General features: G+C 50.9%; 1 protein-coding gene across 1 annotated transcript; it reads right to left on the bottom strand.

The window, feature by feature from the left end:
* Positions 1-16,253: 16,253 nt before the first annotated feature.
* Positions 16,254-21,284, bottom strand: LOC120694313 (MADS-box transcription factor 18-like). The gene is made up of 8 exons (XM_039977463.1): positions 20,911-21,284; positions 18,597-18,675; positions 18,458-18,522; positions 18,276-18,375; positions 18,125-18,166; positions 17,367-17,405; positions 17,131-17,267; positions 16,254-16,823 (listed from the first exon to the last, which is right to left on the bottom strand). The coding sequence occupies exons 1-8, from the start codon at positions 21,093-21,095 to the stop codon at positions 16,709-16,711; spliced, it is 762 nt and encodes a 253-aa protein (XP_039833397.1). The 5' UTR covers positions 21,096-21,284; the 3' UTR covers positions 16,254-16,708.
* Positions 21,285-22,782: the final 1,498 nt, after the last annotated feature.

Here is a 22,782-nt window from a genome sequence, read left to right as displayed (position 1 = left end):
AAACAACTTTCGTATTCAAAGTTTTTCAAGTTACAACATGAAATTTGGAGAAAACCCCGAAAATAGTGGGTTTAGAGGGTTTTCATTTAAACTAGAATTCAAATTTTAAACTTTCAAATCATTGCTCAAACGATTTTTTGCCTGAAATGGAAGTTGTAGAAAATTGAATTTTGAACAACTTTCGTGTTCAAAATTTTTCGAGTTTCCATGGAAAATTTTGAGAAAAACACAAGTCAACACGTTGACCTCTCTCTTTCTCTCTCTCCCCCTCTCTCTCCCTCGCTCTCCCTGTCTTACCTGAGCGCACTGAGCACTCGAGCGTGCATGCGCGCGCTCGCTGTGCCGTTGCCGCCCCTTCGCTGCGCCTGCTGCCGCCGCGCTGCTGCCTTGCCGAGGGCGCGCCATCAACACACGCTCGAGTGCGCACGCCCCGGACCGTCCTCGCTGCGCCTCTGCTCGGCTCAATGGCGCTCCGCGACGCCGCCGTGGCGACAAACGCGCACGCCATGGCGCACGCCCATAGACGGCCTTCAATGCCAAGCCGCCCGCTGCTGCCACCACGCTGCGGCGCCCCGACCCTCCTCTCTGCGCCCCTGAGCCGACCAGCGCTACCGCTCGGCGAGCACGCCACCGCGACGCCGCGCACGCGCCGAGTCTCTCTTCTACTACGGCCCCCTCCTGCCGAGCTCCCCCTCCCCATTTGCTTCGCCAAGAGGCGTTCCACCCTCCTGCTCCACTCTTCTTCCCTCACCAGGCCGAGCCGAACCGCCCCTGGGCCAGAACGGCACCGCCGCCCCACCATTGCCGCCGCTGCTCGAGCTCCACCGTGGAGCCCAACTCTCCGCCCTTCCTTGGTCCCAACTGAACCCCGGAACGGGCCATCCTCGCCGCCCCGAAGCTCCTCGACCCGGCCGATCACCTCCATCACCGCCGGCGCGCCGCCGTCGCGGACAGAGCCGCCGCCGGCCGCCGCGGAACTCCCTGCTCCGCCCCTCCTCGACTCAAATTGACCCCCAAACTTGCTTCCTCGTGGTCCGCTAAACCTCCACGGCAAGCTCCCCACCGCCAGAGCCGCTGGTGCGCCGCCGACGCCGTTCGCCACCGCCGGCGAGCCGCTGCTCCGCCACCGACCCCGCTCCCGGCCGCCCCCGACCTCGACAAGACCACCTCCGAGTAGCTCTCGCCTCCCTCTTGCCTTTCCCCCACTTCCCCTCACCGCCGGTGAGCTCCCTCGCCGGGAAACGCCGCCGCCGCCGCCTCTGTTCCTGGCTCCGTCCAGGGGCTTATGTGCGAGCCCCCAAATCTTTCCAGGGGCCTAGATGCAAGATCTCGTTTTCTTTTCTTTTTGTTTTAAAAAATAGCGAACTTGTAAATTCATTTAAAAATCGTAAAAAATCAGAAAAATACAAACTCAACTGTTATGGAATCTTTGAAAAGAGATATACATCTTTTGTTACATGAAATTTTTCATTTGCTCAATAGTTTTTGTTTTTTTAAATACAAAGAAAATATAGCTTTTATTAGATCTCAAGTTACATGCATAACCTGTTGGCCATTTTCCGTCAGTGTGTTAAATGTTAGATTCATAGCCTTGTGTAAAAGTTTCGTGGACTTTTGACATGTCTAGCTATAGGTTTAATTAGGTCTTGCTTTATGCCTAGTTTAAATAGATTTATTTATTCAAGTTGTTATACTATGTTTCTTCAGCTGAAAATTCTACAGTATATCTATTCCATGATATAGTTACAGTAGAAAATTTTTGGAACTTTTTAGTGAAGTGTAACTGGCCCCACAAATTAATAGCATGAGTAAATGTGCTAATTCAAGAAAAATAGTTCCTGCACATGTAAAATTCTGATAATTTTTGTGTGGGTTAACTTTGAGTATATAACCATGATGGTAAAAGATTAAACTCTGGAACTTGATATAACTGTATGTAGATTTTAAACTAGATTAATGTAGCTTTAATTTGTCCTATTTATCATGCTCTGTTACTTGCTCCTTTAAATCTAAAAAATTTACAGTAGACTTAACCTAAGTTTAGGAGAACTCAGTAAAAATTGTAGCATCTTTACTTGTAGGGTTTGTTCTATATAAATGAATCTTAATCCTAGCATTAGCGGTTTAATATATTTTTAATAATTAATATGATCAATTAAAATAGCTGAAAATTTTATGGCAGGTTTGTACTTAAGTAATTGACTCTCCATACAAATTTAATCTTCATAAGCTATACCCATCAGCTGTTTGGAATATTCCATGCTTGCACTTGAAAATAACCTTTCTAAAAATAACAAAATCCTCACTTACTTAATAAGAAATAGTTAATCTAGATAATACTCTATAAATGATTGCCCAAGGAGATGTAAAGAAAATATTTTACAACTCTATAGTGGATTAAATTAAGTTTGTTACCATCACCACAACTCACGCATATGCATTCATGTAGATTTGACTACTCTCGCTGACGGTACTTACGAGTTGGTGCCGGAGTCTGAGAGTGAGCAGCGTGAAGCTCAAGTTAACCTAACTGAAATCACTGAAGACCTGAACCAGAGTTCAGAAGAGCCCAAGGCTAGCTCCGCTCAGGAAGGCAAGCCCCGGAGCATGTCCCGTCTATTTTTAAATTTATGCCACTTATTGTTATTCCTATCTACTTGTGCATTTAAGTTTATAGGAATTACTTGGAACCCGAGTTGCATAACTTTAAGTACCTATATTTGAATACTAGCATGTATAGGTCGCTAGTTGGCTATGCTAATGGTTCGTTAGAAGTCGAGTGATTTTCTGTCACTCGCGAGAATTATAGGAGTTGGATGTTTACTACACACTGCAATATAAGGTTTACGGGTGGGGTTGTTGTACTTGTGATACCCCGTCTGTTTAGTGAAAATGGATAAGGCCGTGGTGTGTGGTAGTGGTGGTTAAGCGTTTGAACGTACTAACCACATGTCGAGAAATATGGTAATCGGTAAGCTTAAGTACTTGATCGGACCGGGGAGTGGACTTTTCCCTCACCCTCTTGGAATGTTGTTTCTCATGCGGCCACATGCGGGTGCAAGCGTGGTCATGACCCGGCGTCGACCGTGGCGTGGGGCTCTTGTAGTCGAAGGGGGTGACCCTGATCCACGAGCCGGAAAGAAAGAGGAAATATTGTGTGGGGACTGGGTTCTCATGCGTGTGCTTAGGTCTGCCTGGCCAGTTAACAAATTCGATTCGAATCATTCGCCTCTCACGGATATTGGGACTGCTTAACCCTTTTGCCACATAGAGTAAGAAGTGGAACATTGATTATGAGGAATATGGTTGAATGATGAAAAATAATTGTTTTTCACCATGCATGCTATTGGATAGATGCTAATGTAGAATGGTTAATCAAACTAGAACCTGAAAGCTAAAATCGGAAAATAAGGACTTACTCTTTATTGCTTTTCGGCAAAAACAAACCCCTCAAGCCAAAAGCCTTGCATGTCTAATTAGAGGGCTAAGTATATCCTAGTCGGGTAAGCCTTGCTGAGTATTAGTCTACTCAGCCTTGCTTGTGGCTCAACTTTGTTTTCAGGTGATACGTTTGAAGATTAGATAGCTAGCTTGACTTGGCCGTGTACTTTACCTCCTGGTTAGTCGGTAGAGTGGGATACGACTCTGGCCAATGATGACAATGCCGAGTGATGTTATGTACGGACTTCATCATGACATCTTGTATCGTTGTTTAGAACTCGCTTTATTTCCACTGTAGTTGAACTCTGAACTTCTTTCAATTTGAACTTCAAGTATCTTTCTGAGATTTCGAACTTGGTTTGTAATAGTTAAGTTAAGACTCTGTAATGTAATGTATTTATGAAATGTTGTACTCTCTGGACTCCCCTTCGTGTGGGTTGCATGTAAGCTTTGGGTTCGATCAACGCTCAGGTGGATTCTTCGGGACTTTACCCGACAACCTTGCCGGATTACTCCGTTTGAAGGGCGTGTTAGCCGGGATTACCTTTATGATGATGGTTAGCGCAGTTGAGTCGGATTAATTTGGGCGGTGCTGCCACAGCTGGTATCAGAGCCGAACAAAGCACACACCTGAGAGTGCGACAAGATTTCAAAAGTTTTCCTTAAAACTTAGCCACACAATTGCGTTTGGAAAATACGTTGGTTCGTTAAGGATTGTGCGTAGTACGTAAAGTCCTAGGGAAAATTATGGGAGTTACTAGGTGGCTATCTAACTTATGGTTTATTTATGACTGACTGCCAGCACATTTCTTTCTGTACTTTAAATTCAGTACTTTACATTATGTAACGACGCACCTATGCTAGGATAAGACGGTAAGGATCCTCAGTCAACTAAGAGAGTTTGACCTTCCCGTCGGTGATGCGAGCCGAACGCTGTCCTCAAGCAGTGGTTTACTTGAGGTGCTGCCAATATACCAACTATTAGTTGGCTATATTGGGAGTAAAGTATACTCAGTCAGCCGAGGGTAGAATTGCCAAATGGTCTGTGGAGCTAATGGGAGAAACTCTCACCTACGCTCCCCGCAAAGCGATCAAGTCCAAAATCTTGGCCGACTTCGTGGCTGAGTGGACGGACATTCAGCTACCCCCATCACAAATCTAGGCCGAATGCTGGACCATGTTCTTCGACGGGTAGGTGATGAAAACCGGCGCCGGTGCCGGCCTCCTTTTCATCTCACCCCTCGGAGACCACATGCGGTACGTGATACGCTTGCACTTCCCTGCGTCTAACAATATGGCGGAGTATGAGGCCCTCCTCAGTGGCCTCCGCATCGCCATCGAGCTCGGCGTCAAACGCCTCGACGTGCGCGGTGACTCTCAACTCGTCATCGACCAAGTGATGAAGGAGTCTAGCTGCCACGACCCGAAGATGGAGCATACTGCAAAGTAGTGCGCCGCCTCGAAGACAAATTCGATGGCCTAGAACTCAATCATGTCCCGCGCAAGTACATCGAGGACACCGACGAACTAGCCAAGATCGCGTCGGGGCAGACCACCGTCCCCCCGAACATCTTCGCTTGCGACATCACCAAGCCCTCCGTCGAATTCAAGGATCCGACGGAGCCAAGCCTCTCGTCCATCGGGCCCTCCAGCGGGAACCCCCTGGCGGACGAGGTCGAGCCCATGGACATTGACTTCGGGACCTCCTCCGCGGACGAGGCCGAAGCAATGGAGATCGACGAGGCCCCCACTTCGCAAGATTGGTGCGCCCAGTACCTTGACTGGATGATTCGAGGGGTCCTACCCTCGAACTGCGCTCAGGCGCGGCGCCTCGCTAGGCGGGCCAAGCCTTTCGTCCTAATCGACAACGAGCTATACAAGCGCAGTCCCTCGGGAGTCTTGCAGCGATGCATCCCCATCCCCGAGGGTAAGGAGCTGATCCGCGACATCCACGCTGGTGTCTGCGACCACCATGCCGCGCCACGTACCCTCGTGGGTAACGCGTTTCGGCAAGGTTTTTACTGGCCCACCGCAGTTGCCGACGCCACCGACGTCGTGCGGACCTGCGAGGGTTGCCAATTTTACGCTCGAAAAACGCACCTCCTTGCGCACGTTCTACAGACCATCCCCATCACATGGCCTTTCGCTGTGTGGGGACTGGACCTCGTCGGTCTGCTGCAGAAGGCGCCCGAGGGCTTCACCCACTTGCTGGTGGCGGTCGACAAATTCTCCAAATGGATCGAGGCTCGACCCATTGGCAGGATCAAATCCGAGCAAGCGGTCCTATTCTTCACCGACATCATCTTCAGGTTCGGGGTCCCGAATTCGATCATCACCGATAACAGCACTCAGTTCACAGGCAAGAAGTTCTTAGCATTCTGCGATAGCTACCACATATGTGTGGATTGGTCGGCTGTGGCACACCCACAGATGAACGGGCAAGTGGAGCGTGCTAATGGCATGATCCTCCAAGGACTGAAGCCAAGGATCTTCAACAAGCTGAACAAATTTGGCCGAAGATGGCTCACGGAGCTACCCTTGGTCATTTGGAGCCTGAGGATGACCCCAAGCAGAGCCACGGGCTTTACCCCGTTCTTCCTCATCTATGGCGCCGAGGCCATACTCCCCACAGACTTGGAGTACGGGTCGCCAAGGCTCAAGGCATACCAAGAGCAGCAGAACCAGCGAGCTCGCGAAGACTCGCTGGATCAAGTGGACGAGGCTCGAGATGTGGCACTCCTACACTCTGCGCACTACCAGCAGTCTTTACGAAGATATCAAGCGCAGAGAGTCCGGCGCCGAGACCTCAACAAAGGGGACTTGGTGCTAAGGCTTCGACAGGACAGCAGAGCCGCCACAAGCTCTCACCGCCATGGGAGGGCCCGTACATAATCGCCGAGCTGCACAAACCCGGCACGTACAAGCTGACGAATGACAAAGGCGAAGTCCTCACCAATGCTTGGAACATACAGTAGCTACGTCGCTTCTATCCTTAGAATTCCGAGCTATTTGTACATCGTTTGTACTCGCATTTTCGATTTCCCGAAATAATAAAGAAGTACACTTTACTTGTTTATTTTTGGGAACCTTCCGGACCCTCGAGGGCTCGGATGCCCAGGAACACTGAGGTACGCTTGGCTCTACCCTCGGCAAAGCCAAGCCTCCCTCGGGGGCTACTATGGGGGGAACCCCCGAACGTCCCCAAAAGTCGCCAACGTTTTTTCGAAATATTTCCGTCTCGTCTCTAAGCTTCTCGTATACTTGGAAAAAACAGTCGCGAGGCGTAAGCAACTACGGTACGGGGCCGGCCGAGTCGTGGGGCCGCCTACGCCTCCGGGATACGGCACCCCCCTCACCACCCCACGCCTATGTCGCTTATGAACGCAAAATTCCTCGCAGAAGTCTATCTAAGTCGCATACGAGAACACGGAAATAAAGTAAAGAAAACGAAGGCTCGAACGCACAAGGACTCGATGGCCCACACTGTCGATTTCAACGATAACGAATTTCTTATATTTATAAATATAAAGTGCGATTACAAGGAACACTAATCTATTACATGGGCTTCGAGGCCTAGCCTATCTACAGGTTGTCATCCCCCCTCTGTGGATCTGCGACAGTGTCGAATTCAGCTATCGGGGGGATGTCGGCTTCGAGCTTTTCGGCGAGCACCACGGCGAACTCCTCGGCGGCTACGTCGGCGTCATCCATGATGGCTGAAGCGGCATCCACATCAGCGTCGTCCGGAACCACGTACCCCGACGACACTCTCTGCAGGTCCATGAGGTAGTGCGTCGAGGCTATGGCGAGGGCGCGAAGGACACCGAGGCGGAAGGTGCTCTTGGCGTGCTCAGCGATCCGGCCACCTAGCGCTCGCAGGCGGCTGATCACCGAGCTACCAGATACAGCACCCTCCCCCACTCTCTCCTGGCACACGCTCATGGCGGTTTGCTCGAGGTCAGCGTACTCCGTTTGAGCCGCCATGAGCGCGATGCCTACTGCCTCTTTCACCGCGGTCTCGTCCGCTACCCTCTGCCTCAGCTCTGATCAAAGGAATCAAGATTAGCTACGAAAGAGTAAAATCCAACTACTGCAAAATTTCGAGTACTTACCCACGATGCTCTTCTGCGCCTCCTCCCTCTAGACTTGAGCGGCCTCCTCGAGCGAGGACAAGGAGTTTTCCTTCTCCCTAAGGGCGGCCTCCATGTTCTGGATAGCCACCTCCTTCTCCTCGAGGGCTTTGCCCTTTTCTTGGAGGGTCCCGGAGAGCGTGACGATGGTCACCTCTTTCTGGAGAAGTTCAGCCTCCTTCTGCTCAAGCGCCGTCCTAAGGCTTTGCAGCTCGGCAGTCTGCTCCTCGGCTTCTCGAGCCTTCTGCTCTGCTGCGGCCCTCTGGATGTCACGCTCGCCGGTAACCCACGCTAACTCCTCCTCCAGCGCCTGCTGACGCGCCCCCAGATCCGTCATCCTGGTGTTGGCCTCGATATTCTTAAGCACCAACTCAGCATTGTGCTGTCCGAGCCAGCCTATCTGGGAGTGCAGCCGGGTCATCTCGGCGCTCTTTCTGCGCGAGATATCCTTCAGCCGCTGCGAAAGGAAAGGCGTGGGTAAAGCAAGCAAAATCAGGGCCAAAAATACGAATGATTCTCGGGGAGGAGCCGCTTACCTGGCTGATCTGGTAATCCGTCGTCCGATGAAGCTCCAGGGCGCGTTCGAGGTAGTTCTGAATCTGAGAACCTGCCTCGAACTGCGCCTGCCAGACGGCCTCTTCTCGCTCCTTGTAGAGAAGCTCTGGGGGGGACCACGGACTGGATGATTGCCCCATGCTGGGGCCCCTCGGATGTCCCCTCGTCGAGCACCTCCGCGCAGGCCGACGTGAACTCGGCGATCTTGTCGGCGGCGCTCGCCGCAGCAGCAGGGTCGATGTCTCTCGAATCCCATATTCCCCGCTGCTATCCGGCAGCTGCACCACCGGGATCGCAATGTCCGTCGCCGCCTGCACCATCACCGTCGGCGCCGTCATTACCGCAACGACACCCACATCCTGGGCCTCTCCGGGTGCCAAGACGCGGGTTTCCTCCACCATCGGTGCCCTCAGCGCCGACTCCTCTGCGACTCCCTCGACCCCTGCCCTCGGGGGCTCGGGGATGAGGGTCTCCACCCCCGTCTGGTTGGCGGGGAGCTCCTGCGCACCCCCACCAGATCCTTCCTCTGCGACTGGCCGAGCGGCGCTATCCGCGCCGCTCCGACCGACCTCATCTTCGATGTCCGTTCGGGCGGCGCCGTCTGCGCCGCCCCGGCCGACCTCCCCCACGGCATCGACAGGAGTGGTTTCTTCGGCTCCGCTCTGGCCAGCGCCGCCCCCGTTCCCCGGTGCTAGAGCCTGTTGCGCCACTTGAGTCCCTCGAGCCATCGCCGCCCGCAGCTTCGCGGCCTCCGCCATGATATCTACGACGGGCAGAGGTTGCGGTGCAGTGTGCGGCGTGGCGTGTGCCCCGGTCTTGAGGGCTTTGACCGGCGCGAGCGGGGCTGCGTCCTTGGCAGCAGCCCCGGAGCTGGAAATCGGGGAAGGAAGGTTGAGGTTAGCAGGATTGAGGGAGCGATCAAATAAACACGACAAATTAAACCAGAGACACTTACCGGGCACTCATGCTGCGCTTGCCCGTGCTGCTCCTTCGGGCCCGCGGCACACCGACGCCCCTCGACGCCTGATCCAAGGTTGTCACCCTCGGAGCAGGCTGAGGCCTCGAGGCCATCTGCGCGGACGCCTCCGCGCTCGCCGCGGACCCATCGCCGCCCGTCGACATCGTGGGTGCGGGGACCCCCTCGTCTGTCGCTGGCTGGGGCGACCTCCGCTCTGTCGCAGGTGCAGACGATCCTCCACCCACCTCCGGCGAGGGTGACGCTCGACCCGCCGCCGGCGTGGGCGATCTCCACTCCGCCGTCGCTGGCGTCTCGTCGCCATCCCCCTGATAGACCGGCGGGGAACTCGCGCCCGCCGCCGCCGTCTCGTCGTCGCCCGGGGGGTGAGCCTCGGCATCCGAGGCCTCCTCCTCGTCGTCCGTGGATTCAGGTGTGGCGGGCCGCGGTTTCCCCTCTGCGCGTGCAATCTTGCACGCCTTATCATGCCTCTCTTTTCTCTTCCTCTACCTCTCGTCCGTCGCCTCTGCCGCGTCTTTCCGCTTCTTCACCACCTCTGCGTGCAGGCAGTTGATTTGGCATTCTTCCGGGACCGGAGGCCTCGAGGGTTGGCACTTCAACCCCTACAAAACACAACCAAGTCGAAGTCAGGAGGCGGGGAAAGGAACAGCACAAGACTACAACGAATCCGGAATCGAGACTCACCAGAGAAATGTACCCCGGCTCGGGGCGCATCTTGATCCTCCAAAGATCTTTGGGGTCATTGGGGAACTCCGCCACCACGCTCCTTGCCCTCCGGGCAGCGATGTCTCGGGGGAGCAGCTCGACCGACGTCCTCGAGCCTAAGGCCCGGGCCCCAGGGGTGAGCTTGAAGATCGGCAGGACCCTCTCCATGAGAGGGATCACCCTCTGTCGGTGGAAATTCGCGATGACGGCAGCCGCTGTCAACCCTCTTCGATCCAGGCACTCCAGCGCGTCGGTGAGGACCTTGAGCTTGGCTTGATGCGCTGGGGGCGAAACCCCCCAGTCCCACTTCTCGGGCCGCTCCCTGAGCACCCTGTTGGTGAACGCCGGGGGCTTGCTGCTGAAGTTGCGTAGGTAGAACCACCCTCAGCTCCACCCGGCGTTGTTTGTTGTCATCTTGTTGGAGATGTATAAATTCTTCCGGCTTGGGTGCAATTGGAGCATCAGGCCGCCTGCGCGCGCGTACCTCTTTGCTTGGTTCCGCACGTGCTCGACGAAGAGCTCGCTGCGGAAGAGGTGGATCCACATATCCCAGTGCGCCTCGATCCCTAAATATCCCTCGCAGACGGCGACGAAGACCGCCGCCTGCGAGATGGAGTTGGGGCTTAAGTTGTGCAGCTCCACACAATAGTGGTCGCACAACACCCGCATGAATTGCCCCACGGGAACGCTGAATCCCCGCTCGTGGATTCGGCTTTGTCTCCTCCGGCCGCGGGGAGATCCACGCCGGCGCCCCTGAGTCGGGGTTCAGCGGGAGCAACTTGTCCTCGACTAGCCACTCCAAAACCGCCTCGGTGGCGGTGGATCTCCCCCACGCAACGGCTCCTGGATATCCACCATTGCTTCAGACCAAGGGGGGACGCGGGGAGGCAAGCTCTGTGATGGCTAAGGTGCGCTCTCGCTTTCCTTCCTCTACTTCATCTCACTCTCGGCTACATGCTCAGAATGCAGGGGAGGCGAAGAGGGCAGGGGAGGCGAAGGCAAATGGCCAGGTGAGCCCAAAACAACCCCTTTCTCCTCGCTTTTATTCATCGCAGCGGACGGGTCCGCCGCCACGGCCAGAATCCGCCGCATTCAATGCAGTAGATTTTGCTGTCGCTGACGACCGGGTCCCACGACCGTGGAGTCTCCCACGTGCGCACTCGGCAATAATTACGGCACGGTAACTGACGGGCGCGGCGTAACTGTTGCGCTGTTCCATCCGTCAGCCGCCGCCCACGCCGCTTCGCTTGCTCGAGGTAGACGCCTGAAAAGGCGTGCCCGCACCGCACCGCACGAACTGGGCCACGTCGCCCATGATCGGCGAAAAACTCACTCGCGTGACCCGCAACTCCGCGCCGTTCGCGAATTGTGACGAAATATTCCTCCCGGGTGCTCTTTGCCCAAGTAGGAATCACATTCCGAGGCATTACTGATCAGGGGTTCGAAGCCTGGCCCGTTGAGGGTTCGACAGGCGCCCCAGATCGCTAGAGTCAGGGACTGCATGGATGTGCCGTACAACCTACCCTCGAACGTGAAGTTTAAGACATCCTACGCAGTGTTCAAGGCCAGTCGAGGGTGTCTAGTAGGGGGATCCCATCGAGGGAGAGCATCGAGCCCTCGGACCCTATCGAACGGGTCCGAGCCCCGCCTAGCGAGCCTTCGCAAGCGCTTTATGGGACGTGTCCATGGACCACGAGCCGACCCTTATCGAACGGGGCACGGACGTCCGCTTGAACTACCCGCTAACAGCTCACAGAAGCAGCCATAGCTCGCGGCCCGGGCATGGGTAGCATGGTGCGCTTCACCCCTCCTCCCTGCGGAAGGGCGACGAGGGTCGTAATCAAAGTCGAGGGTTCCCCTGAACGCCTTCACAAGGGCCTGGGCTCGGGGGCTCCTCGCACACCGCGCCTCAGGCCGCACCCTCGAATAAGTCGACGACCGTTGATTGTGAAGCTCCGCGTGTCTAACAAAATCCCCTACTATTAACGAGCGCCCGCCTAACGGTTAAGCTGAATGCCGGGTCGCTGTACCAGCACTGAGAATGCCGAGGGCGGCTAAAAGAGTGCCGATGCCGGCTGAAAAAGACGCTGGACGGCCACCCCAGTGAAGCAACCCAGCGAAGCGACATTTATAGCCCTTGGACGAGTACAAACTCTCCTCCAAGGCCTCGGGGGCTACACCCGCGGGTGCGCTGACGCACCCCCACGGAGGAAACTTCACACATATTTGAGTTCTGAAACTCTCTGTATACCCCTATACCCTCGGTTATCCTCCCCGTGAAGGAGAAAGGGACTTTATTACTCGATGCAAATAAAGATTACAAAGGGTTACATGCGCGAAGCCGTCGAAAGGTACAAACACGTTGCCACATGCGTGGCAATTTTCCCTGTCTTGGGGAGGAGCGAGCGCCGGTGAAGAGCACCGAGTTCTTGGCCGACATGGCGGCCAGGCTGCTCGGGATGCGAGGAACAGCCCCCTGACCGCACGGGTCCAGCGGGATGCTCTCCTCGCAAGCTTTCTTCTAGCATCTCCTCCACCGAAGACTATGCGGGGGGTCGAGCTGGCGGATAGCACCCTCCACACCGTCTCCCCGAGAGCAACCTTGTTGCCGGGGGGGGGGGGACGATGCGAAGAACGGCCACCAAACCTAGTACTAACGCCACAGTCAGGCGTCTCCATCCCCCTTCAGGCTAGGGGACATCGCAGAAGCAGGACCCCGCGGGCCCGATGTTCTTCTGGTGATCCCACTGAAGCTAAGGGATGGTGCGCACGCCCTTTCCGGCTTTCTCCCGCCGCTCGCAAGCATTCTTCTAGCATCAAAGCCTAAAAACGCCAGGCCACCCCATCTGGGGGCCGGTCGTAAAAGGCAAATGAAAATATTACGAGACTTAGGCGATGTTAGGAGTAAGAGCAGGGAAGTTGGAGAAGAAAGTGAGTCTCTCAACCCCTATTTATAGCTGCGTCGGGCGCCAAGCTTCAAGCCCGTCGAAGGGCGAAGGTTTGGGCAGCCCGTGACGGCGCGACACTCCACGAGCAAAAGATGCCCTCGGTTATCGCGCCGAGACACGACCGAACAAAATAAAGCCGAGTCCCTGGACGCTAAGCGGCACAGTATCGGCCCAGACCGACCGTCCTCGAACGGCGCGTCGCAAGGCGACTAGGGAAAGCGGGGCCGAGGCCCTGAGCGCGGGGCAGCGCGACGAAAGCACCAGCTGCTGAGCAGCAGGTGCCATCGTCACCCTGGCCCACTCAGCACGCGGATGCGTCTCGTCCCCGGAACGAACCAATAAAGGCACGCACCTCGAAGTACTCTCCCTACAAGCGCACTACCCCGACCGACGAGTTGTCACATCCGCTGGGCTGGCACCCAGGTGCGCCTGGCGGGTGCACAGCACCGACTGATCACATCAAGGGGGAAAATCGTCGAAATACCCTTTGGCCGAATCCCTTGACTCGACCAAAGCCTCGGGGGCTACTGTCGGGTACCACGATTAGGGACACCCTAACCGGGGTACTAAGGTCACCCTAAAAAACGCAAACACACGTTAGGCATCTGGGCCCACGAAGGCCCACGGCCTCCTTCCAATCTGGAAGAAAGGAAAGGACTCAAAGAAGCCCAGCATGCGGCCCATTCGCATCCCCCCTCGAACCCGCAGAGCGATCTCCGCCTCGCTCGTGGGCTCTCATCGAGACCCTCGACTGCGCCCCGCATCTCCGCCTCGCTCGAGGCCACCCCTCGGCATAAGGGACAAACAGCCCTGCCGCTCACCCGCCCGTCGTACGGAGGCATTAAGTGCCAACCACTCCTCCACAGCGCTCAGGACAGACGGCGTCAGGCCGCCATTCCCCACAGTGGCGGTGACCGGGGTCCCATCCGCCAACTCCGGTCCCTGCTCCGCCATCCCGGACGCTGTGGCAACACAGTGGGACCTGCGACGCGGGATGAAGCGCGCTCGGCACAGTTCCGTTACTATTCTGCCAACTCCGGCCGTCCGGACTCCACCTCATCACATGTATGGCCCCGGACCCGCCTCCTGCTCGCGAAGGGGTTCGGTGTCGCCACGAGCCCCTCGGAGAGGGACCCCCAACACTAGCAGCCGGAGGCTCGGACCTCCCCCCTCGAGGGGACCGGGACCTCCACGCGACCCTCGGACCTCCTTAGTGCGCACGCCAACACTTTGTCCAGGGGGGTCCGGGATCGCCACGTGCCCCGTTACCGCTGGAGCACGCAAGACCCTGACCTGCAGGGCCCACGGAATGCCATCACGCCACATCTGGAGGACTGTACACCCTACAGCAACGACCACGCCGCTTGCTGGGGTTGGCAGGACGCCGGCGCGATCTCCGCGAGGTCAAAGACGATGCCCAGGACGACCGCCACGCCTGACGCCATACCCCATAGTGTACTTCCCATAGTACTCGACTGTTGTATCCCCACAGCTCGGGGAGAAACGACGACTTCTGCGTTCCCCTGTACATGTACTCGTCCCTCCTTGTGTCTATAAAAGGAGGAGGCGGGCTTCCCTTAAGGGGGTCGGTCGGCTCTCTAGGCATTACACCACTCACAGAGCACACACTCGCTCCTAGCCCCAACATCGCTACTCCCCACTCTCAACTCCTCCTCTAGCCGAGACTTGGGAGCCTCCCTCACTCTCTCACCTCGCTTGTACCCCCTACTACAAGCACTCCGGGTGCAAGATAATACAGTGCCCTCGCACACCCTCTTACTGGACGTACGGCCCTGCGGCCGGAACCAGGATAAACCCGTGCGTTACTGTGATGCCTCTTGCATCAATATTTGGGACGAGGAAACACGCAACATTTACTAGTTGGGATCCGGACCCCCCGGGTCAGGACACCGACACTTCCACATAATCTAGAGAGCCATTCTCATTCTTCATCTTGGCTAGTGAAAATTCAGAATGGAGGAGGCCTATATTTAGATTCCAATTGAAGAGGTAATCAAAATCTCTATACTAAAGATATAAAGAGTCTCTTGGAGACGCTCTAATCTTGGTAGTCTATTTTGTGAGTAATCAGTATAAAGAAAAGGAACTGTATGTAACGTGCATTGTAAACAACTTTCTTCTTCTTAATATAATTCTTAATATAATGATGCGTAACTCCACTATGTATTCGAGAGAGAAAAAATCAGTAGAAGCTTCCTTGCCATCCCGGTATTAATGGCATCCCTTGCAGCTTCGCATAGACAGTGCAACTGTGTGGGGTGGTTGATAAAGGACCAAATCGTGTGGCAATAATTTTTTGTCTGCATAAAACTATAAAAGAGACAACCAGTAGTGGAGGGCCTACGGGGGAAAAGGTCACAAATTGCCACGAAGGATCCACCATGCATCATTGTACTAGTAGTGACTGTTTTCTCTTTTATAACAGGGAAAAGGTATCCACTGGCTCTCGATCGGCACCAAAGCTCCAGGAAGGAAAGCACGCTGGCCTAACTTTCATACTGGCACACGGAATTGTCAGTGTTGGAGCTCCTGGGAGAGGAGATAATAATAATCGGAGATTTTTTTTTGAAGAAGTAATAATCGGAGATTCGATGGCTGGAGTTCGAGTGCCAGGCTTGATATACTCCCTTCATTTTATTTACACGTTATATTAGATTTATTCTAAATCAAACTTAACTAGTTTTGACCAAATCTATAGGAAAATACGGAAACAACTATCTATCCAACTATCTAGCATATGCACAATCAACGTATATTTTATGGTGATGGATTCAATAAAATAAATTTGGTATTGTAAATATTATTGGTTCTTTCTATAAGTTTGGTCAAAGTTTATCAACTTTAATTTAAGATAAAGCTAATACAATCTGTAAATAAAAACGGATGGAGCATGTAGCCTAGCCGTACTCAGGGGAAGAGAGACTTCAATTGATAAATATCCATCCTGTTTGTTAACAAGAGGTACCCCCACAAGGCCAGAACCAGTGGAGACACCTAACTAGTTACTGCATCTAGACCGGAGAGATTATTTGTTAAACATAGATAGCTCCAAAGCTTAGCACTATCGTCCAGGCAAAAAGTGAATAATGCTGCAACTAGGGGTGGCAAAGGGCTCAAAATTTTGAACTACAAAATCTAAAAGCCGGGCTCTAAAAGAGCTGGGCTCTAATCTTTAGTAGCACTTGATCCAAATCTCAATAGGCCAATGCAAACTAAACAAATCGCGTATCAGTCGCGGACTCGCGGTGCAGACAAAACTGGTCAAGAAAAATTAAGAGTGAATGGAAGGTGACGCAAGGGATATGACACCGACGCTCTTGCGTGCTTTGTGTCTCATTGTCAAAGGGTCAGCCTTTTTTTTTTTGAGTCGGCCTTCTATAGCCTTTGCACATAAACACACCATATTTGTGGGTGTAGCTGTAGAATAACTCAAGTTTCTAATCCTATCAAGTTTCAGCCTCATCTTCGGCGAGCTCATCATTAGACTCGGTATTTTCCATTTCAAAAAAATGACTCAGAGTATTTGACCATCATAAACATGGTTAGAAATCGTGCTGTTAATACTGCTAAGATACCGAATTACGCATTTGACACTTTGATCGGGACTCAACCCTTACCAGGAGAAGAGCCTTCTGTTTTCGTAAAAGTGTAAACACGAAAAACATGATACAGCATACATCTCCAACCACGAGCTTGTCGATCGGAGAAAAAAAAAAGGTAGACAGCAGACGCGAGAACAAAACGCAATATGATGGTGCAGAGGAGCTTCAGACTTTATTCACCCTGTAAAGCACTTGATACCTGATCTTATTATTAGTGACTATGCTGGCATCTACTGGATCGAGCCGGTATGGATGCCTGGGTCACCGAAGGGTGTTGGTGACGGTGTGTTTGCCATCCGAGTTCAGCCGCAGAACCGTATCAGGAACAGCTCATCTGTTACTGACACTGCGTAGCATCCATGGAGGCAGCTTGCCGCTGTTCACTTGAGCAGGAGACGATTCAGGTTCAGACTCCCCTACTGTTCCTTCTCTAGGTTGACACGGCCTACAATGATGAGGATGAGTGATATAGAGTAATTATGCTGGACTACTGGTGTAAGCGTGTGTAACATCAGTAACATGAAAGGTTTAGATAGCAAAGTGAAACCATAAAGTGATGAATTAGTTTGATATGTGGACTGACAGCACTTTATCGAACTAATTCATCATTTTTCTTTTTGACAAATCTAGAGCATAGTCCATCATCAGCTAACGTACTGGGACCTCAGAAGAAAGAACACAGCCAATGCTTTGCTAAAAATAATGAAGGTGTGAAGATGCAAGATACACTGAAGATGATGGGAGTATGATACCTAATATTTAGAGTTGGCATGGAATCTGGAACTGTTGATGGCGGTGGTGATGGCAAGCTTGTTGATGCTCCATTTTGCTGCTCCCGGAGGTGTGCATTCATTAATGCATTGTTTTTCTCTTTCTCTGCCTCCATGAGCTGTTCTAAATACAGTTAATAGAAGAGTCTGACCACCTAAACTAAATTTGCTACTATCGTGACTTATCTCGCTATCATGTATAAGAAAGGAATCTCTACCTTTTGCAGGACACCATTTTGATCTGTAAGTGATTTCTCCTGCACAAGCGAAGACAGTTGATTGTAAGATGCTGTCATAACAAATATTATCAGCATTCAGTATTTTGATACAGGTTTGTTGCCAGACTAGCTACAGTTAAGTCTGCTGAAATGCTGACAGCTTAGTGCTTTCTTAGACTATCTTTTCCAGACTCTTTTTTCTTTCACTATTTCATGGTAACTTGTAGCCAATATTAAGACATCTCCTATGCTTAAAGAGTGCACTGGAGATCAGTTTCAGTCTAACCCAAACCCTTACTAATTCAATCCATTCTCTCCCTTAATGTGATAGTTATCATCTGCTTGGCTCTCACTTGAAAACCAATTTGCATTTCCTGAATATATCTTAGGCTGATCTCATTTCATACACAGATTCAAATCTTCCATTGATTAAATGAGACCTCTATAGAGACAGAACTTGATTCTGGTTTAGAGCGTTCTGCAGCAGTTGCATGATGTAATGTTTGTAAACAATGAAAACTCAGATGTTCAGATAAGATTTAAGCATAACAAATGAACATTAATAGCAAATTGTAGATATAGAACTACATCAAAAATACATTAATCTTACTGAATTACTGAAACATGTGTATCATTATGAGTCTGGAAAGTTTACTCTCCTTCCTCAAATTCTAGCAAAGTGTGCTCATACCATCAACTTTCCCTAGTGGCTCATGTTACATGCGAGGTACAAAGGAATCAAAAGGATTGTAACTAACCTTTTTCTGAAGCTCAGAAATTGAATCAAACATGAGCTGATTCTGCACCAAGAAAAAGAATGTTATGATATAATAATTAATTGACAAAGAATTTAGTAAATAAACGAAGTAGCTGTGCACCACAACACCAACTTTAGCCCAATTGATTCACCTTTCTTGATCTTATATGCTTCAGAGAGCTGTCCAGTTGTTGCTCCAGTTGCTGGAGTTCTTTTACGGTAAGTGAATCCAGTTGTTCTCCTAACAGTTGCCTTCAGTTGGGAATAGATAGAAACAGTCAGTAGCTATTATTGTAAACTGAATAATGAATCTTCTTAAGCAAGTCTAAAATACCTCTGACTCTTCTGAAGTGCATCAAGTTTGGTCTTTAACCAGCCATATTCATCTCCCCAGTTTGCCTGGTGCAAAAAGGATCACGTTGATTTTAATGGAATGATAGTCTCTGGTAGATAAGTATATTTCATAATTATACCTGGTCTCCAATATTTGGATCAAGTACTGCTCTTTCTTCAAACGAGTATCGTTGGTAACGCTCAAGAATGCCTTCCATGCTGCATAATAAGAAGTATCAATAGCAATGTCATGCTCCAGCTGCAAATGTTGATGTCTCATTTAAACATATATAATATAATCAAATGACTAGGCAGGTACGATTTTATTTTTCTTTTGCGCCTTTATATTACTAGGTGCAGTATATTGTAAGTCTTGTGTGACAAAACTACGGCAAAATTCACAATGCGCAGTATTCAAGGTGGCCCATCGGCCAGGCTTAAGTTTCTCCCTATCTAAGGAATGCAAGATGCATACAATCATTTTTTTTCCTGATCCTGAAGTTGCAGAAAACATCGGGCAGTTAACCTCGAATAACATGTATAATGCAAGCATGGCTGGAACAACTGTGTCATCACATGCACAGAGAAGCTGGTTATTATTCAATGAACCAACTCATGGTGCTTCATAGTTCAAATGTGACCTCAAAGAATGTTTTAGAATGCAAGAACATGTCATGAGTACAAAAATATAGCAAGCTACTTACGCAAACAAAATCTTCCATTACTTTGTCAATAATCAGGTGGATAAAACCGTTTACAGACTTAGCATACTAGCACCAACCTTTTTTAGTAGTATAGAACAATACACTTCGTAAATCACGTTAATATGACAGTGATTTTTTTCTAATCTATTGATGTTTTCAATTCAGACTCGTCACTGTAACCAGTAGCACCATTTTGCATGACAAATAGCTAGATAAAATTTGCACGAGCTTAAACCAAATTATATCATTATAAATATTTTTTCCTATAAAATATTTGGAACCCAGAAGGGCTTATTTTGTTACCAGTTACCACTAACCAGTATTGCCAGTATCAACTTTCTTTAAGAGAAAAGGATGAAATAATTTAGCCATGATTTGAGCCTAGCATATGTCAAGTTTGCATTTTACCACCAGCACATGCCACTTTTGTGCAAAAGATAAACTTGCTATTTCTTGTTGAAACACTAAGAGTTTTTGTCCTGCATTAGAGGTACAGATAATAACAGTATGAGGGAAGTAAAGCTATCAGTAAGATTTTTGACTGAACGGATCAGTTATACATGGCTATGCTGCATGGACAAGATCACAAGATGCACTCATGCTATTCTCATGGAATCTAACTTTTAACAATATAAGGTCTATTTTTCCAATAATCAACGATCTAATTCACTTCATGTGTGTAGCCATGGTTGTGGTGTTTATTTACTGTAAAGGGACTGAAATTCGAAAATGTACTGAAAAGGTCACGGAATCAAACTATATAATTTTTAAATAACATTATCAGCTTGCAAGCACTTCTAATACCGCAAAATATGTATAATACATGCCTCGAAGACATGACATGTGCGAAATGGTTCTTCTGAAGTTTCTGTAAATGTTCAGATATTTAATTGCAGCCATCCTGATATCTCTTATGCAACATATGGTAGCTGCATCTGTACGTATCTATAGAATTTCGTTCAGGGTATCACAGACCATGTGAAAATTGCCAACATGCATGTACCACTGCAAATACATGGAACAACGAAGCAAAGAACAGTATATAATAATATACTAATACTGATAAACAATACCCCATTATGCATTTCAAAAGACAAAAGCAGTAGTCTATTTTAGCAGAAGACATGCTCAAATGCACCAAATCGACACTGTAGAGTTTAATCGCATGATGAAAACATCGATACTAATCAGAACACTTCCACCGACGACATCTGAGTTATATTTCGCGCAGCTGATATTTCCTTTTCACAGTGTTTATGAATGAAATAATTCTGACCACTTGCCCCACTTTTCGCGCAGCTTGAGACCTACTTTACATGTGCTAATCACCAATCGCGGTTCACCAGTCCTACCAGTCATGCTTCAGTGCACACCTGCAGCATCGGCCAGACATATTCCAGGTCCAAGGAATACACCAAAACTAATTCCTAGCAACCTATCAGCAGCAGCAGCTGTACATAAACCAAACCCGGAAAGGGAATCAACGATCAAAGTAATCGAAACGACCGTTGATGCACCTCAGCTCGTCCGTGCAGCACGAATTAATCCACACAAAACTAGCACGAAATAACCAAACATGCATGCATCCGAAAACACTACTCACAACTCGATCCCCATGTAAAATCCGACCATCGGAGACGAAAACGATCCCGATTGGAGCATCAAGCACACCCGGCGCCCTCAAACCCCAAGCGGGCGATCATAGCAACCGGCAGGAAGAAGAGGGGATCGAAGCAGCGGGTGTACGTACCTGTCATTGCTGGAGTACTCGTAGAGCCTCCCCTTGGTGGAGAAGACGATGAGCGCGACCTCGGCGTCGCAGAGCACGGAGATCTCGTGCGCCTTCTTCAGCAGCCCGTTCCGGCGCTTGGAGAAGGTCACCTGGCGGTTGATCTTGTTCTCGATCCGCCGCAGCTGCACCGGCCCGCGCCCCATCCCCGCCGCTTCCCCACCTACCCCCTTCCGCTCTCGAGCGGCGCGGCAATGGCGACAGCGACGTGCCGGGGGAGAGGAAGACGGGGAACGAAGGATCAGGTGGCTCTCGACTCGAGTGGTGCGCGGGGAATGAATAGAGCTACGAAGAGGAAGGGGAAGGGCGGATTTAGATGGGGGAGGGGAGGGAAGCGGTATGGCGAAACCACGGTGGTTTTCCCCGTCGCGTTGTCGTGTTTTGATTGGACATCTGGGTTTCGGAGTCACGTGGAAGGCTCGGAGCCGTCGGATCGGGACAGGGATCGCTATTCCGGGCCAGGCGAGGTGGGACCGTGGGGCCGGCGAGCCAGTGCATCCGTGCCCGTACCCTCGCCCAGGCACGCGGGGCTGGTATTCATTATCCGTCCGCTCCAGATTGGACGGTTCTCCTTCCTTCCACCTCTCTCTGCAGTACTTTTCAAGTACTGCAGAGGATCTCGTTTCGCGGTTTGGGTACAAAGGGGGCGAGGCGCGGAATGACACAGCGCCACCGCAGGACGACTGGCTTATGGGCCACACGGGTGTAGGCCCGCATGTCAGTGAGTGTCTTGCCCTTTTACCTCCCTCCTTTTCTCTCTCTTTATTCTCTGAAAGAAAACCAAACGAGCCCATTTTGTGATGGCGCTGTTTAGTTGGTGAAAAGTTGTTGATTTTGGTACTGTAGCACATTTCGTTGTTATTTGACAAATAATGTCCAATCATGCACTAAATAGGTTTAAAAGATTCATCTCGTGCTAATCAGTTAGACTGTGTAATTAGTTATTTTTTACAACTGCATTTAATGCTGCATGCATGTGTTCGAACATTCGATGTGACGGGTACCGTAAAAAAAAATTGGGAACTAAACAGGGCCGCCTCCTGGTAATTAGTTAACTTCTGTGCATGCTCATTGCTCACTGTATAAAGGTCACATCAATAAATTGTATTTCAAATATATTTTAGTACAGCATTGATTTTTAGCAACTAATGACATGTTGTCAAAGTCTACATCTAAAGATTTCTACAAAAATCGTTTGATACACCTAATAAAAATCCTAATATGCCTAATAATTATCAAAACTTGCATTCGGCATTTCAGTACGCTAGCGACATGTAGCCATCACTAGCTAAGCCAAGGGCTCGAGGTACAACCACGCAAAAACAGATCAAAGATGATGACGCTCCAATGCAACAACAGCGGGCGTGTTTGGCTGCTGGTCTCACTCGGCCACACTGCTAGTGAGACGGCGCCTAAGTTGCGGGTCCGAGATCGGCGCCACACCCGTGGCGTGAAAATGCATAGAAAACTATCGTATTTTGTAATTTCATTTCGTATGCCTAAAGTTTGGTGGCAACCAAGCGGTGTCAAGCATTCTTTTGGAGGTGTGGTAACTTAGATGGTGGTGAATGGCGGTGGGCAATCAAACACGCTCAGCATCCGGGAGGGGGGACATCTCTCCTCCCCTCGCGCCCTTGCCGGCTGTGTTTCCCTGGGTGCTGGATGAGCCGCCTACCTCTTTCTCCTCCGATCACCTCCAGCTCCGTTCGCTTTTCCCTTTTTTCCTCCTCCCTCCTTGGATATATATAGAGAAGCAAAAATCCCAGCCACATTTATTTCTTTGGGATGATGCACGGCGGCAAGACGTTTCAGCCAGCGAGCGCACTGCGCACG

The sequence above is a fragment of the Panicum virgatum genome, chromosome 2K (genome assembly GCF_016808335.1).
Source record: "Panicum virgatum strain AP13 chromosome 2K, P.virgatum_v5, whole genome shotgun sequence".
Taxonomy (NCBI): Eukaryota; Viridiplantae; Streptophyta; class Magnoliopsida; order Poales; family Poaceae; genus Panicum; species Panicum virgatum.
The sequence above is the reverse complement of the archived record's forward strand: the minus strand, read 5'-3'. Positions and strand labels throughout refer to the sequence as shown.